General features: G+C 43.7%; 1 protein-coding gene across 1 annotated transcript; it reads left to right on the forward strand.

Moving 5' to 3' along the window:
• The first annotated feature begins 11,763 nt into the window (after positions 1-11,763).
• On the forward strand, positions 11,764-14,807 carry LOC127908233 (uncharacterized). Its single transcript, XM_052465764.1, has 2 exons — positions 11,764-13,936; positions 14,132-14,807. The coding sequence occupies exon 1, from the start codon at positions 11,996-11,998 to the stop codon at positions 13,214-13,216; it is 1,221 nt and encodes a 406-aa protein (XP_052321724.1). The 5' UTR covers positions 11,764-11,995; the 3' UTR covers positions 13,217-13,936; positions 14,132-14,807.
• The last annotated feature ends 1,635 nt before the right edge of the window (positions 14,808-16,442 follow it).

Consider the following 16,442-nt stretch of genomic DNA (forward strand, 5'->3'; position numbering starts at 1 on the left):
AACAGGAAGGCATGTCTTTATTACAGTTTTTCTCAGTCGCTTTGGTGCATTTTTCACATCATCCCTAACATGTGCAAAATAATAAGTGCATTTCTCAGAACAATTTGTACAAACTGCAATATACAATAGATATGTTTCTAAAACTAGTCAGTCACTAAAAATCCTTAGTACATCTCTCAAAAGTAAATATTCATGCCAATGATCATGTCAGTGTCATCAGAATGAAGAAGTCATTGAGTCATTGTTCACGAACAAGGTCGTCAAAATGTTTAGGCATGTTGTCAATGTAACTGTGTACTTTGACAGTATTACCTGATGTAAACTTAGGCTACAGTTTGGATGTCAGTTACTGTATTGAAAATGCACAAGGCTGCACTTCTATGGCATATATCCATTTCAACAGTACTATTTACATATTACTGTATGTCGGTTATTGATTGAAAGAGACTGGACAACCCAAGAGGCACAAAGGAAAAAAAACGAAATTAGAAAGAAACACAGGAAACCACCTCTAAGGCACAACTTTGCCCGCAGCACTGTTCCAGACGTTCCCGTCTGTCGGCCCACCTATTCTCATCCATGTCACACCGGATATTTTCCCTTCCAATACAACGTGGAAAGAATCTTTTGGAATGCCTTATCCATCCTCTGCAGGCGTCTACTGTGATGTCCTCACATGCTGCATCCATTGCAGCCAGCAGGGTCATCTGTGTGTGTGGCTGACGATCGTACACCATCCACCTCCATGCTGAAAATAACTCCTCAATTGGGTTAAGGAATGGTGAATAAGGTGTGAGGAATTCTATGAGCATCCTCGGGTGGGTCACAAACCATTGCCTTATGATGTTTGATCGATGGAAACTCATATTATCACAAATGACCACGTACTTTGGCAAATCCTCTCTAAACAGACCCCTCTCATCATCAGGGATGAGAGCCCTGTAGAGAGTCTCTAAAAAGTTGAGTAGATGCCGGGTGTTGTATGGCCCTATAAGGGGGATATGGGTTAGGACACCATGCTCCGAAATAGCAGCACACATGGTGATATTTCCTCCCCGTTGGCCTGGCAAATCCACAGTAGCTCTGTGACCGATGATATTCAGACCCCGCCTTCTGCATTTGGTCAGGTTGAAGCCAGCCTCATCCACATATACAAAGTTGTGAGAGGGTTCACTTGATTCCAACTCCATTATACGCTATATCCCAGAACACACAGTTGAATTTGTTTTGGTAAGGACGAGTGACATAAAATGTACATATATTGCATGTTCCTTCCACAGCAATGGAAATGTGTGCAGTTTATGCTTACTGTACTATGTATAAAATGTTGCTGTAAAGTAGTTACATAGATATGTTTTATTTGTACATACTGGTACCGTAGCTCCTTAACTCTGTCCTCATTCCTTTGGAATGGTACACGGTACAGCTGTTTCATACTCATCTGGTTTCTATGCAGCACCCTGTCGATGGTTGAGATGCTAACCGTATGGATGTTTTCAAAGACATCGTTGTCAACTATAATGGTCGTTTGTATTTCCCTGAGTCTCGTGGCATTGTTTGCTAGGACCATGGCGCAAATAGCCTCCTCCTGTTGAGGTGTGAAAAGGCGTCCTCTGCCACCGGTTTGAGGTAATCTTGCAGTCCTTTGTGGGGAAAAATGCAGTGATGCATCGCACACTTTCACATAGACAAAAACTATGCGAACACACATTTTACTGTAAAACATACAGGTGGGTGCATGTAAGGTGCAGTATGTATCTGTATAGAGTATATTTCTGTATGCTGTGAAATACAAGTGGACTACTGTAATATGAAGCATTGTAGGAAGTATACAGTATACTGCTTATATACAGTAACAGTGCACTGTACATTGTTGGACATATCTGTTCTCTCTTCGAAATGTTTGAATATTCGGCTGCACCCTTCGACCCGCCTCAGTCATTGTAAGGCCATGATTGACAACATGGTCTACAATAGTGGCCCTTATGTCATCATATATGTGCCTATGTCCTCTTCTGCCTCTTCCTCTGTTTTGCCTTCCACCATGCATCCTTGCTCCTCTTCTTCCTCCTCTTGGCTGTTGACCCTGTTCGTTTCCTGGTCCATCCATTATTAGAAAATTGCAACTCTGTGTTGTGGTCTGTCTCTATATGCTTGCCAATAGATTCTTCATGAGCAATTTAGACAACTGGTTGATTGTTGGTTGAATTAACACTTTATATTCCTTCATGAGTGAGGGTCAATTTCACCTGCACGATTCATCAATTCACGTTTTTGTACAAAAGGTCTAATAGAAATGTGTAAAAATATGCTTGACTGTTTATGACAAATAGTTGAACAGTTTTGCATGTAAGAGTGAATTAAACTATTTTGAAAAAGCAATTAAGGGAATAAACTGGAATGATCTCTTGTCCTATACAGACGTGGAAGCTGATAGTCAGGTTTTTCTATCCACAATCCAGACTACAATAAATGGCTTCCTAAAGAAAATCAAATCCAAACCTGGCCAAAAGAGCACTCTTCCTTGGCTAAATGCTCTAAAAATAGCCCTAAAATCTAAATTAGAGCATGACAGATGTAGGTTTACCATGTTGAGAAATAAGGTGATGAAAGAAATCAGACAGGCCAAGGCAAACTTTTTTTATTAACATAATTGGTGAAGCAAAGGGAAATTCTAAATTGATATGGAAGAATCTAAAAAAGTTAACAGGGAAAGACCATAGTAACACTGCAAAAAGACTAGAAATCATGGTGAATAACAATCTAACACAGGATGCAGTCGAAATAGCAATAGCCTTCAATTCCTACTTTATTGACTCTGTCAGGGTACTGACACAGAACCCCTCCACTGGTTTCTTGGGCTCAGTGCTAGTGAATGACACTCAACCTGTCTTCATCATAAGGGACGTTTCTGAGTCAAAGGTGAACAAGGTGATTAGCTCACTAAAGAACTCTAAAGTCAAATATGTGTTTGGGATGGACTCTACCTTTCTTAAAAACTACAAAGAGTCACTCATTGGCCCCATTACTAAGGTCACCAACACATCTATTGGTCTCGGTGTGTTTCCAAGGGTATGGAAGTCGGCCATAATTAACGGCCATCTTTAAATCAGGCGACCGTGCTGACGTGAGTAACTACAGGCCCATAAGTATACTACCTGTGGTGTCAAAGGTTGTTGAAAAGTGTGTAGCAGAACAACTGATTGCCCACCTCAACAACAGCCCCTTCACATTACACTCCATGCAGTTTGGCTTCAGAGCGAAACACTCCACAGAAACGGCCAACTGCTTTCTTCTGGAAAATGTGAAGTCCAAGATGGACAAAGGGGGTGCTGTTGGGGCTGTGTTTCTGGACCTAAGGAAGGCTTTTGATACTGTTAACCATGAGATTCTCATCACAAAATTGTCCAAGTTCAACTTTTCCCCTGATGCCTTGAGATGGATGAAATCATACCCTGAAGGCAGAACTCAGTGTGTCAGAGTGAGCAATGAGCTGTTGCCCACTCGTAGCTATGATGTGGGCGTGCCCCAAGGGTCAATACTGGGGCCCCTCCTGTTCAGCCTGTACATTAATGATCTGCCTTCTGTCTGTACTGGGTCTGAAGTTCAAATGTATGCAGATGATACAGTGATATATGTGCATGCAAAAAGCAAACAACAAGCTGCACAAGAACTCACTACTGTAATGGTCCAGGTTACAAAGTGGCTCAGTGACTCGTGTTTGCATCTCAATGTGAAAAAAACTGTTTGCATGTTCTTCACAAAGAGGGCAACAGATGCTACTGAGCCAGATGTCTATGTGTCAGGGGAGAAGCTCCAGGTGGTATCCGATTTTAAGTACCTTGGCATCATACTTGATTCCAACCTCTCTTTTAAAAAGCATGTGAAAAAGGTAATTCAAATAACTAAATTCAACCTCGCTAATTTCCGATTTATACGAAATTGTTTGACTACAGAGGTAGCAAAACTGTACTTCAAATCTATGATACTCCCCCACTTAACATACTGCTTGACTAGTTGGGCCCAAGCTTGCTGTACAACATTAAAACCTATTCAGTCTGTCTACAAACAGGCTCTCAAAGTGCTTGATAGGAAGCCCAATATCCATCATCATTGTCACATCCTTAGAAAGCATGAGCTCTTGAGTTGGGAAAATCTTGTGCAATACACCGACGCATGTCTTGTATTCAAGATCCTTAATGGCCTGGCTCCCCCTCCACTCAATATTTTTGTTAAACAGAAAACCCAGACATATGGCAGCAGATCCACAAGGTCTGCCATGAAAGGTGACTGTATAGTTCCCCTAAGGAAAAGCACCTTTAGTAAATCTGCATTCTCTGTGAGAGCTTCCCATGTCTGGAATACACTGCCATCAGACACACATAACTGCACCACATATCACACTTTCACAAAATGCTTGAAGACATGGCTAAAGGTCAATCAGATTTGTTAACATGGTCCCTAGCTGTGTGTTGCCGCTTTCCATGTTGTCTGTTGTCTGTAGCTTGTGAGGTGTGGAAACACTTTGTTGCTTTTATGAATTTTGTCTTGCTGCTTTTTGTTCTATGTTGCTCTGTCTGTATGCTACGTCTTGCTTGTCCTATGTTGCTCTGTCTGTATGCTATGTCTTGCTTGTCCTATGTTGCTCTGTCTGTATGCTATGTCTTGCTTGTCCTATGTTGCTCTGTCTGTATGCTATGTCTTGCTTGTCCTATATTGCTCTGTCTGTATGCTACGTCTTGCTTGTCCTATGTTGCTCTGTCTGTATGCTATGTCTTGCTTGTCCTATGTTGCTATGTCTGTATGCTATGTCTTGCTTGTCCTATGTTGCTATGTCTTGCTTGTTCTATGTTGCTATTGTCTATATTGTAATTGTTTTTATTAACCTTCCCAGGGACTGCGGTTGAAAATTAGCCGGCTGGCTAAAACCGGCACTTTTACTGAAACGTTGATTAATGTGCACTGTCCCTGTAAAAATAAAAAATAAACTAAACTAATGGCTTATGCAAGGAACTAATGCCTAGATGTTTTGAGGGGTAAGACTATTCAACAGAGAACCATCTACTATATTTTGATCAACATGACATGAGCAATTGATAATGTGGAAAAAAGCTGTCACTTGTACATTATCAATTGCAATTAGTTCAAATGAATAAGAAATTGCTTTAATGATGTGCACAAGTGACTAGATGATTTGGAATTTGTACAAGTAGGATCAAGAATTGCACTTTTGATCTAAGAAATGCACAAAAGCGACTGAGAAACTGTAAGCATCTGGTAAAGGGAGCAGCAGGTTGTGGTTATGGACTTAGAAAAATAGTTCAGTGATGGTGATTTAATTGACAAGGGAGAAGACATTAAGTCTGTTCTCAGGTGGTGAGTCAGGCAGTCATGGGGGGGGGGTCAGATGATTGGTGAGACTGTTGCAGCTGTTGGTCGATAGCCTCCAATTTGTTTTGAAAGGAAACCAGAATACTACCACAGATTTCAGTGTCTGTAAGTCTGTCTGTCCATCTGCCCTGGTCTTTCACCAATTTACCTATTCCAGCTTTATCACCAACTTTTTTGCTGTGAATGCAATGTATTAGTCACAAAGCTGTAAGTTAATATCCTTCTCGCATATATTTTTACATTGAATGCAATGCATTGACTTCTATGCATCAATATCCAGTCTGTGGAGGTGGGAGAGAGGAAAGAGAGGTGGAGGTGAGAGAGAGAGCGAGAGAGAGATGGATGGAATGGGGGAGGAGGGAGAGCATGAGAAGGGAGAGATTGAAGGAGTGTTAGAGAGAAGGGGATAGGCAAAGAGAGGGGAGAGAGGAAAATAATTAATAGAAGAGAGATAGAAGTGAAGGGGGATAAATAGGAGGTTGAGAGAGAAGGAGGGAGGCACAGAGAGGGAGAGAGAACGGAGTGAGAGAGGGGGGGGAGAGAAAGAGATAGGGGTGTATTTACTACAGTGTATTAACATAAACATCATTTGGTTGACGTTCTTCTTTTCCCAATTTACTGCAATGTATTGATATCAATGTCACATGTTGTGAAGATTTTACTTTTGTTGGTTATGCCCATAAAAGTGTAGAAAGTAGAAACAGTTCAAGTCTGCTAGACCTGGCTCAGCCTACTAGACCTGGCTCAGCCTACTAGACCTGGCTCAGCCTACTAGACCTGGCTCAGCCTACTAGAACTGGCTCAGCCTACTAGACCTGGCTCAGCCTACTAGACCTGGCTCAGCCTACTAGACCTGGCTCAGCCTACTAGACCTGGCTCAGCCTACTAGACCTGGCTCAGCCTACTAGACCTGGCTCAGCCTGCTAGACCTGGCTCAGCCTACTAGAACTGGCTCAGCCTACTAGAACTGGCTCAGCCTACTAGACCTGGCTCAGCCTACTAGACCTGGCTCAGCCTACTAGACCTGGCTCAGCCTACTAGACCTGGCTCAGCCTACTAGAACTGGCTCTATGAAGAGCTGGCCCTAGCCCAGGAGTAATTCTCAGACTCATCCACACAGCTACAGATAATCAAACAAACAGCAAACCCTCACAGTGACAATATGAGTTAATTGACCACTTTCCATGTATTGCACAGCATCAATATGCATTGAATTATTATTTTTGAGGTGCTGTATGTTAAAGGTACTGCAATGCAGTAAGATGAACATCATTTAATCACTTAATGTTACTGCAATGTGTAGCAGTATAGACTGTATGGTACTGTACAGTAGTAGATGAATGTATGGTTAAGCACAAACTGATTACACAGACTCTCTATATGTCTTGAGGCAAGGTGATTTGCTCAAAATGTTTGCGGTGCAGTATTTGACTACAGTTAGCACTAAAGCAGGGGATCAATGTACTCACGCTGAGTCTCCAATGGGTCGATGACAGGCTGCTGGCCGTCCTGGCCGTCCTATCATACACCCCACACACAGAGCATGGGAGCAGTTGGGTCTGCTTGGTGCTGGCGTATGGCCTCAATAACCTCACAGGTAGAGTCTACTGCAGGTACAGTTGAAGTCGAAAGTTTACATACACTTAGGTTGGAGTCATTCAAACATGTTTTTCAACCACTTGTTAACAAAATATAGTTTTGGCAAGTTGGTTAGGACACCTACTTTGTGCATGACACAAGTCATTTTTCCAACAATTGTTATATTGTTTATTCATTTTTGGGCCGAACTGAAAAATCTTGTGCGAGCAAGGAGGCCTACAAACCTGACTCAGTTACACCAGCTCTGTCAGGAGGAATGGGCCAAAATTCATTCAACTTATTGTGGAAAGCTACCCGAAACGTTTGACCCAAGTTAAACAATTTAAAGGCAATTCTACCAAATACTAATGGAGTGTATGTAAACTTCTGACCCACTGGGAATGTGATGAAAGAAATAAAAGCTGAAATAAAGCATTCTCTCTACTATAATACCGACATTTCACATTCTTAAAATAAAGTGGTGATCCTAACTGAACTAAGATAGGACATTTTTACCAGCATTAAATGTCAGGAATTGTGAAAAACTGAGTTTAAATGTATTTGGGTAAGGTGTATGTAAACGTCCAACTTCAACTGTAGGCTCAGGAGTCTGACAAACATATTTTTCCCGAGAGACATGAAACAACCATTCACTCCTCATCTGAGACATACATGCTCAATTCTGTAAATGTGGGACCCATGTCATCCACAAAGTTGACTCAAGATTGCCAAAAATCACCTGGAAGGTGAAGTATAAAAAAAGAGTATAAAAGTATAACTTTTTGGACGACACTTATGCCTGGCGAAAACCAAACACTGCATTCCACAGTAAGAACCTCACACCAACAGACAAGCATGGTCATGGTAGTGTATTGGTTTGGGGATGCTTTTCTGCCTCAAGACCTGGACAACTTGCCTTAATAGAAGGAACCATGAATTCTGCTCTGTATCAGAGAATTCTACAGGAGAATGCCAAGCCATCAGTCAGAGTTGAAGCTGAAGCACAGCTGGGTCATGCAGCAAGACAATGATCCAAAACACAATGAAGTTAACATGAAAATGGCTAAAAAGCAACAAATTAGAAGTTTTGGAATGGCCTAGTCAAATCCAGAACTAATCCCAAATTAGATGTGGCGCAGGACTTGAAACAAGCAGTTTATGCTCGAAAACCCTCAAATGTCGCTAAGTTACAGCAGTTCTGCATGGAAGAGTGGGCCAAAAGTCCTCTACAGCGACGCAAGCGACTGATCAACATCTACAGGAAGCGTTTGGTTGGAGTCATTGCAGCTAAAGGCGGCACAACCAGTTATTGAGTGTAAGAGGTATACTCCAATTCTGTTGCAAAAGGGTTCTGAAACGGAAGCAAACGGAATGAAACGGGGAGGGACCTACCTGAATTTGTCCAATAGAAACTGGAGTTTTGCTTCAGTTATAAACAGTTTTCGTGATGACTACACCCGTTTGGGAGCTTGAAAGGAGAGAGAGCGTGCATGGCGGTGTGATCACAATACACCATATGAGTAGCCTGTTATTGTACCTTTCTTAACCATATAAAATGTTGAAAATAGACCCTTAACTGATCCAAATTGTTGCATAATTAGGCCTAAGCTAAGCTGGTGCATTCGAATTTAGACCCCTTGACTTTTTCCACATTTTGTTACATTACAGCCTTATCCCCATAATGACAAAGCAAAAACAGGTTTTTATAAATGTATAACATTTATTTAAAAAAACAAAACAGAAATAGCAACTTTACATAAGTATTCCGACCCTGTATTTGGAGAGTTTCTCCCAATCTTCTCTCCAGATCCTCACAAGCTCTGTTAGTTTGGATGGGGAGCTTCGCTGCACATATATTTTCAGCTCTATCCAGAAATGTTCGATCGGGTTCAAGTCCGGGCCACTCAAGAACACACAGAGACTTGTCCCGAAGCCACTCATGCGTTGTCTTGGCTGTGTGGTTAGGGACGTTGTCCTGCTGGCAGGTGAACCTTCGCCCCAGTCTGAGGTCTTGAGCGCTCTGGACTAGGTTTTCATCAAGGATCTCTCTGTATTTTGCTCCGTTCATCTTTCCCTCAATCCACCACCATGCTTCACCGTAGGGATAGTGCCAGGTTTCTTTCAGACGTGACGCTTGGCATTCAAGCCAAAGAGTTCAGTCTTGGTTTCATCAGACCAGAGAATCTTGTTTCTCATGGTCTGATAGTCCTTTAGGTAACTTTTGTCAAACTTCCATCTGACAATTTTAAGATAAAAGGCCTGATTTAGTGGTGTGTTTTAGAGATGGTTGTCCTTCTGGAAGGTTCTCCCAGCTCCACAGAGGAACTCCGGAGCTCTGTCAGAGTGACCATCGGGTCCCTGACCAAGGCCCCTTTCCCCCGATTGCTCAGTTTGGCCAGCTCTAGGAAGATTCTTGGTGGTTCCAAACTTCTTCCATTTAAGAATTATGGAGGTCACTGTGTTCTTGGGGACCTTAAATGCTGCAGAAATGTTTTGGTACCTTTCCCCAGATCTGTTCCCCCACACAATCCTGTCTCGGAGCTCTACAGACAATTATTTGTGGGACCTTACATAGACAGGTGTGTGCCTTTCCAAATCATGTCCAATCAATCAAATTTATCACAGGTGGACTCCAATCAAGTTTTAGAAACATCTCAAGGATGATCAATGGAAACAAGATGCACCTGAGCTCAATGTCATCATAGCAATTGTTCTGAATACTTAAATTAGGTATATATTTTTTTTTTCTTTTTATAAATTAGCAAATATTTATAAAAAACTGTTTTTGCTTTGTCATTATGGGGTATTGTGGGCAGATTGATTATGAAAAAAATATTTTAGAAGAAGGGTGTAGTGTAACAAAATGTGGAAAAGGGGAAGGGGTCTGAATGCTTTACTGGTGCACTGTAGCTTGAGTCTTTTAATACATTTAATAAATGGATTTCATAAAGGTATCACTAGACACTTTAAATAACGCCACTTTAATAATGTCTACATGTCCTATATTACTCATCTCATATGGAGGATGCATGACTCTCAACCTTCGTCTCTCCCGAACCGGGAAGTTGTAGCGATGTTTATACATTATACCTTGGGTGGAAAATGTCCAAATCAAAGAGAATGTTTTTGTAAAGATGAAATGTGAAGTTAGTTGTCTAAATTGGATATGAGTCAAATCTAGACCGTGCCTTATAACGTGGTACGCCCAGAGAATTGCCCTAAAGGCGAGGAACCGCCCACATCCAAGCCGAGGGTATAAGGCATGTGAGTTAAGAATGAACATATATGACTAAGTGACCCGAGCTGCAGCCAAGGTCTGATTAGTCAACGAACCCAAAACGCAACACGAGGTTGAAGACAAAGGAACATTATTCTATCCATGCTACGGATGAGTAGCTGCGTCTAAGATGGTGAATTTAGAACAGATCACCAGGTCTCCACTCCCCATCGAAGCGTGTATGTACACTGTTTTCATTCCTACGCTGTGAGCCCTGAGTGTTTTTGAGTTTCAGGGCTGGCTGTCCTCAGAAGACCCCTTTCAGAACAAGGGCGAGGAATCAGACCACTAAGCAAAAAGGACACCGACATCGTGAAGACAACCAGAGAGTTGCACCAGAGAAGTTTGCCATCCGAGAAGACAAAACGGTCCATACAGAGACCCACGGCAGAGACCTTCAACACGTAATTACATCATTGTATTCTGACCCATAAGAACGGCAGTTCGGGGCAAGGATAGGGTTCAAATAAGCATAGCTGACAAATGCACCCAAATGTATATTTCTCTTGGGTACATTCTCCTTTTCTCTCTCTTTTGAATCCCCATTTTGGGTAACACATGTCAGAGTGTGTTGGCCCATTATACTAAGTTCTAACCAATAGCCTAGACTGTGTTTTTGTGTATCATTTTAGCTTTCTAATAAATAAATAATCAACTAAAATTGGTCTGGTACGAACTCATTGGTGGGACTCGGGTTTGTGCAGATTCCCGGATTATGCGACGTTCAGAATGAGACTGTAGAGGAACTTGATTAATTAGTGACTGTTGTAAAATCGATATTCTGATATTCTTTGAGTTAATTTAATATAATATAATAATAATTATTATTATTATTTATTATAGTTTCCGGTTCCGGTTGGAGCGAGCGGTCGCATTCGCACTTCGCTCTGCAGGTTGTATAACTTTTTCATTACATTTCATTATAGTACAACGGTTGATTTGTCTAATCTTAGCAATTCTTCTTAGCTAGCTACATAGCCGTCCTTGTATCAGAGATAATTGCATAATTATCGTATTTCGTCGCCCTAACGTAGCCTTCACTGCTATTCGCCCAGGAGCTAGCTAACGCTAGCTAACGCACACAGATTAGCATCACTGTAGTGCTATTCACTCAACTGTACGACTTGATTAGTTTACTGTTAGCTAGCTACATAATCTTAGCCATTCTTCTTAGCTAGCTACATAGCCGTCCTTGTATCAGTGATAATTGCATAATTATCGTATTTCGTATTTCGTCGCCCTAACGTAGCCTTCACTGCTATTCGCCCAGGAGCTAGCAACGCTAGCTAACGCACACAGATTAGCATCACTGTAGTGCTATTCACTCAACTGTACGACTTGATTAGTTCAGTGTTAGCTAGCTACATAGCTGTCTTTGTTTCCAAGATAATTGTGTAGTTTAGTGTGTGTAGCCTTGGAGTGATTATCTTAATTCACTGAGGTTCGCTAGCCAGCTATTGTCGTTCTTTTAACTCAACGTAACGTAAACAACACTGCTAGCTAGCCAGCTAGCCCCGAATAGCAGCACTGTAGAAATTATTACACTCAACGGAACGACTTGATTAGTGTAGTGTCAACAACGCAGCTACTGCCAGCTAGCCTACTTTAGCAGTACTGTATCATTTTAATCATTTTAGTCAATAAGATTCTTGCTACGTAAGCCTAACTTTCTGAACATTCGAGACGTGTAGTCCGCTTGTCATTCCAATTTCCTTGCATTAGCGTAGCCTTTTCTGTAGCCTGTCAACTATGTGTCTGTCTATCCCTGTTCTCTCCTCTCTGCACAGACCATACAAACGCTCCACACCGCGTGGCCGCGACCACCCTAACCTGGTGGTCCCAGCGCGTACGACCCACGTGGAGTTCCAGGTCTCCGGTAGCCTCTGGAACTGCCAATCTGCGGCCAACAAGGCAGAGTTCATCTCAGCCTATGCCTCCCTCCAGTCCCTTGACTTCTTGGCACTGACGGAAACATGGATCACCACAGATAACACTGCTACTCCTACTGCTCTCTCCTCGTCCGCCCACGTGTTCTCGCACACCCCGAGAGCTTCTGGTCAGCGGGGTGGTGGCACCGGGATCCTCATCTCTCCCAAGTGGTCTTTCTCTCTTTCTCCCCTTACCCATCTGTCTATTGCCTCCTTTGAATTCCATGCTGTCACAGTTACCAGCCCTTTCAAGCTTAACATCCTTATCATTTATCGCCCTCCAGGTTCCCTTGGAGAGTTCATCAATGAGCTTGATGCCTTGATAAGCTCCTTTCCTGAGGACGGCTCACCTCTCACAGTTCTGGGCGACTTTAACCTCCCCACGTCTACCTTTGACTCATTCCTCTCTGCCTCCTTCTTTCCACTCCTCTCCTCTTTTGACCTCACCCTCTCACCTTCCCCCCCTACTCACAAGGCAGGCAATACGCTTGACCTCATCTTTACTAGATGCTGTTCTTCCACTAACCTCATTGCAACTCCCCTCCAAGTCTCCGACCACTACCTTGTATCCTTTTCCCTCTCGCTCTCATCCAACACTTCCCACACTGCCCCTACTCGGATGGTATCGCGCCGTCCCAACCTTCGCTCTCTCTCCCCGCTACTCTCTCCTCTTCCATCCTATCTTCTCTTCCCTCTGCTCAAACTTTCTCCAACCTATCTCCTGATTCTGCCTCCTCAACCCTCCTCTCCTCCCTTACTGCATCCTTTGACTCCCTATGTCCCCTATCCTCCAGGCCGGCTCGGTCCTCCCCTCCCGCTCCGTGGCTCGACGACTCATTGCGAGCTCACAGAACAGGGCTCCGGGCAGCCGAGCGGAAATGGAGGAAAACTCGCCTCCCTGCGGACCTGGCATCCTTTCACTCCCTCCTCTCTACATTTTCCTCCTCTGTCTCTGCTGCTAAAGCCACTTTCTACCATTCTAAGTTCCAAGCATCTGCCTCTAACCCTAGGAAGCTCTTTGCCACCTTCTCCTCCCTCCTGAATCCTCCCCCCTCCCTCCTCCCTCTCTGCAGATGACTTCGTCAACCATTTTGAAAAGAAGGTCGATGACATCCGATCCTCGTTTGCTAAGTCAAACGACACCGCTGGTTCTGCTCACACTGCCCTACCCTATGCTCTGACCTCTTTCTCCCCTCTCTCTCCAGATGAAATCTCGCGTCTTGTGACGGCCGGCCGCCCAACAACCTGCCCGCTTGACCCTATCCCCTCCTCTCTTCTCCAGACCATTTCCGGAGACCTTCTCCCTTACCTCACCTCGCTCATCAACTCATCCCTGACCGCTGGCTACGTCCCTCCCGTCTTCAAGAGAGCGAGAGTTGCACCCCTTCTGAAAAAACCTACACTCGATCCCTCCGATGTCAACAACTACAGACCAGTATCCCTTCTCTCTTTTCTCTCCAAAACTCTTGAGCGTGCCGTCCTTGGCCAGCTCTACCGCTATCTCTCTCAGAATGACCTTCTTGATCCAAACCAGTCAGGTTTCAAGACTAGTCATTCAACTGAGACTGCTCTTCTCTGTATCACGGAGGCGCTCCGCACTGCTAAAGCTAACTCTCTCTCCTCTGCTCTCATCCTTCTAGACCTATCGGCTGCCTTCGACACTGTGAACCATCAGATCCTCCTCTCCACCCTCTCCGAGTTGGGCATCTCCGGCGCGGCCCACGCTTGGATTGCGTCCTACCTGACAGGTCGCTCCTACCAGGTGGCGTGGCGAGAATCTGTCTCCTCACCACGCGCTCTCACCACTGGTGTCCCCCAGGGCTCTGTTCTAGGCCCTCTCTTATTCTCGCTATACACCAAGTCACTTGGCTCTGTCATAACCTCACATGGTCTCTCCTATCATTGCTATGCAGACGACACACAATTAATCTTCTCCTTTCCCCCTTCTGATGACCAGGTGGCGAATCGCATCTCTGCATGTCTGGCAGACATATCAGTGTGGATGACGGATCACCACCTCAAGCTGAACCTCAGCAAGACGGAGCTCCTCTTCCTCCCGGGGAAGGACTGCCCGTTCCATGATCTCGCCATCACGGTTGACAACTCCATTGTGTCCTCCTCCCAGAGCGCTAAGAACCTTGGCGTGATCCTGGACAACACACTGACGTTCTCAACTAACATCAAGGCGGTGTCCCGTTCCTGTAGGTTCATGCTCTACAACATCCGCAGAGTACGACCCTGCCTCACACAGGAAGCGGCGCAGGTCCTAATCCAGGCACTTGTCATCTCCCGTCTTGATTACTGCAACTCGCTGTTGGCTGGGCTCCCTGCCTGTGCCATTAAACCCCTACAACTCATCCAGAACGCCGCAGCCCGTCTGGTGTTCAACCTTCCCAAGTTCTCTCACGTCACCCCGCTCCTCCGCTCTCTCCACTGGCTTCCAGTTGAAGCTCGCATCCGCTACAAGACCATGGTGCTCGCCTACGGAGCTGTGAGGGGAACGGCACCTCAGTACCTCCAGGCTCTGATCAGGCCCTACACCCAAACAAGGGCACTGCGTTCATCCACCTCTGGCCTGCTCGCCTCCCTACCACTGAGGAAGTACAGTTCCCGCTCAGCCCAGTCAAAACTGTTCGCTGCTCTGGCCCCCAATGGTGGAACAAACTCCCTCACGACGCCAGGACAGCGGAGTCAATCACCACCTTCCGGAGACACCTGAAACCCCACCTCTTCAAGGAATACCTAGGATAGGGTAAGTAAGGGTAGGTAATCCTTCTCCCCCAACAAGATTTAGATGCAAGTGGCTGTTCCACTGGTTGTCATAAGGTGTATGCACCAATTTGTAAGTCGCTCTGGACAAGAGCGTCTGCTAAATGACTTAAATGTAAATGTAAATGTAAATAGTTAATTTGGTGCCCCAGGTTAATGAGTTAATAATTGCCTGATTCATTTAATCATGCAATTATAAACTGTTAATCATTCGATGAGCAGCAGGCATCACATTAACTACTACAACGTCACGACACTGTCACACCCTGACCATAGTTTGCTTTGTATGTTTCTATGCTTTGGTTGGTCAGGGTGTGATCTGAGTGGGCATTCTATGTTGGATGTCTTGTTTGACTTTTTCTATGTCTGGCCTGATATGGTTCTCAATCAGAGGCAGGTGTTAGTCATTGTCTCTGACAATGTTGGGGGACATCCCATTTTTTTCCATCCACTTATACTGTGTTTTCAAAACACCCCTCCAGATACCCCTCGAAATACCCCTGAAGAATCATAATATGTCATGTCAAACTGGACAGAATTGCAGGAAATGTGTTTTAAAATTTCAAATAAAATTCCGGAGGAGGTCCCCTTGTTTTTATTTATTTACTTTTCTGCTCTTTTGCACACCAATATCTCTACCTGTACATGACCATCTGATCATTTATCACTCCAGTGTTAATCTGCAAAAATGTAATTATTCGCCTACCTCCTCATGCCTTTTGCACACATTGTATATAGACTCCCCCCTTTTTTTCTACGGTGTTATTGACTTGTTAATTGTTTAGTCCATGTGTAACTCTGTGTTGTCTGCTCACACTGCTATGCTTTATCTTGGCCAGGTCACAGTTGCAAATGAGAACTTGTTCTCAACTAGCCTACCTGGTTAAATAAAGGTGAAATAAATAAAACCCCACGGTTACTGTTTTTACCCCACAATTTCCACACCGCAATTTCATCCTGGAATATAGAGCTGAATTATTGGTATCCTCAATATTTATTCTGTCATTTCTGGGCAGGCTACTGCTTTTGGCCTTTTCCCAATATAATTGTAACGTGTGCCGTTTAAAGGGTTTGGAGAGTGGAGCGTCAAGGACAATTAAGATTAGACAAAGGCAGCACACAGGAGCTATACAAAACAAGTCTTTATTCTCCTCTCACTAAGAAACATCCTTGTTTCTCTAACATAAAATACACTGCTTGTAGGGGCCTAAATACCTGAATAGCATATGCATATTTACAAGATACATTTTATAAAAAATAAAACAGAAATTCTGACACATCTAACATTACCTGAGACTTTTTTATAACCTCCACACATATAACAAAAATGTGCCACTGGCAGAAAATGTCAATAGCCAATAAACCAACAGTGCAAAATAAATATATTTAATCTAGATGTTTTTTCTTTAATGAACTCAATGTCCTTTTTCTCCAAAACTATCAAAGTCTACAAGGATCATGTGCGGTCCACACGCACACAACAAGCCCACGGTCGTGTG

This window comes from Oncorhynchus keta, chromosome 17, assembly GCF_023373465.1.
Source record: "Oncorhynchus keta strain PuntledgeMale-10-30-2019 chromosome 17, Oket_V2, whole genome shotgun sequence".
In the NCBI taxonomy this organism is placed as follows: domain Eukaryota; kingdom Metazoa; phylum Chordata; class Actinopteri; order Salmoniformes; family Salmonidae; genus Oncorhynchus; species Oncorhynchus keta.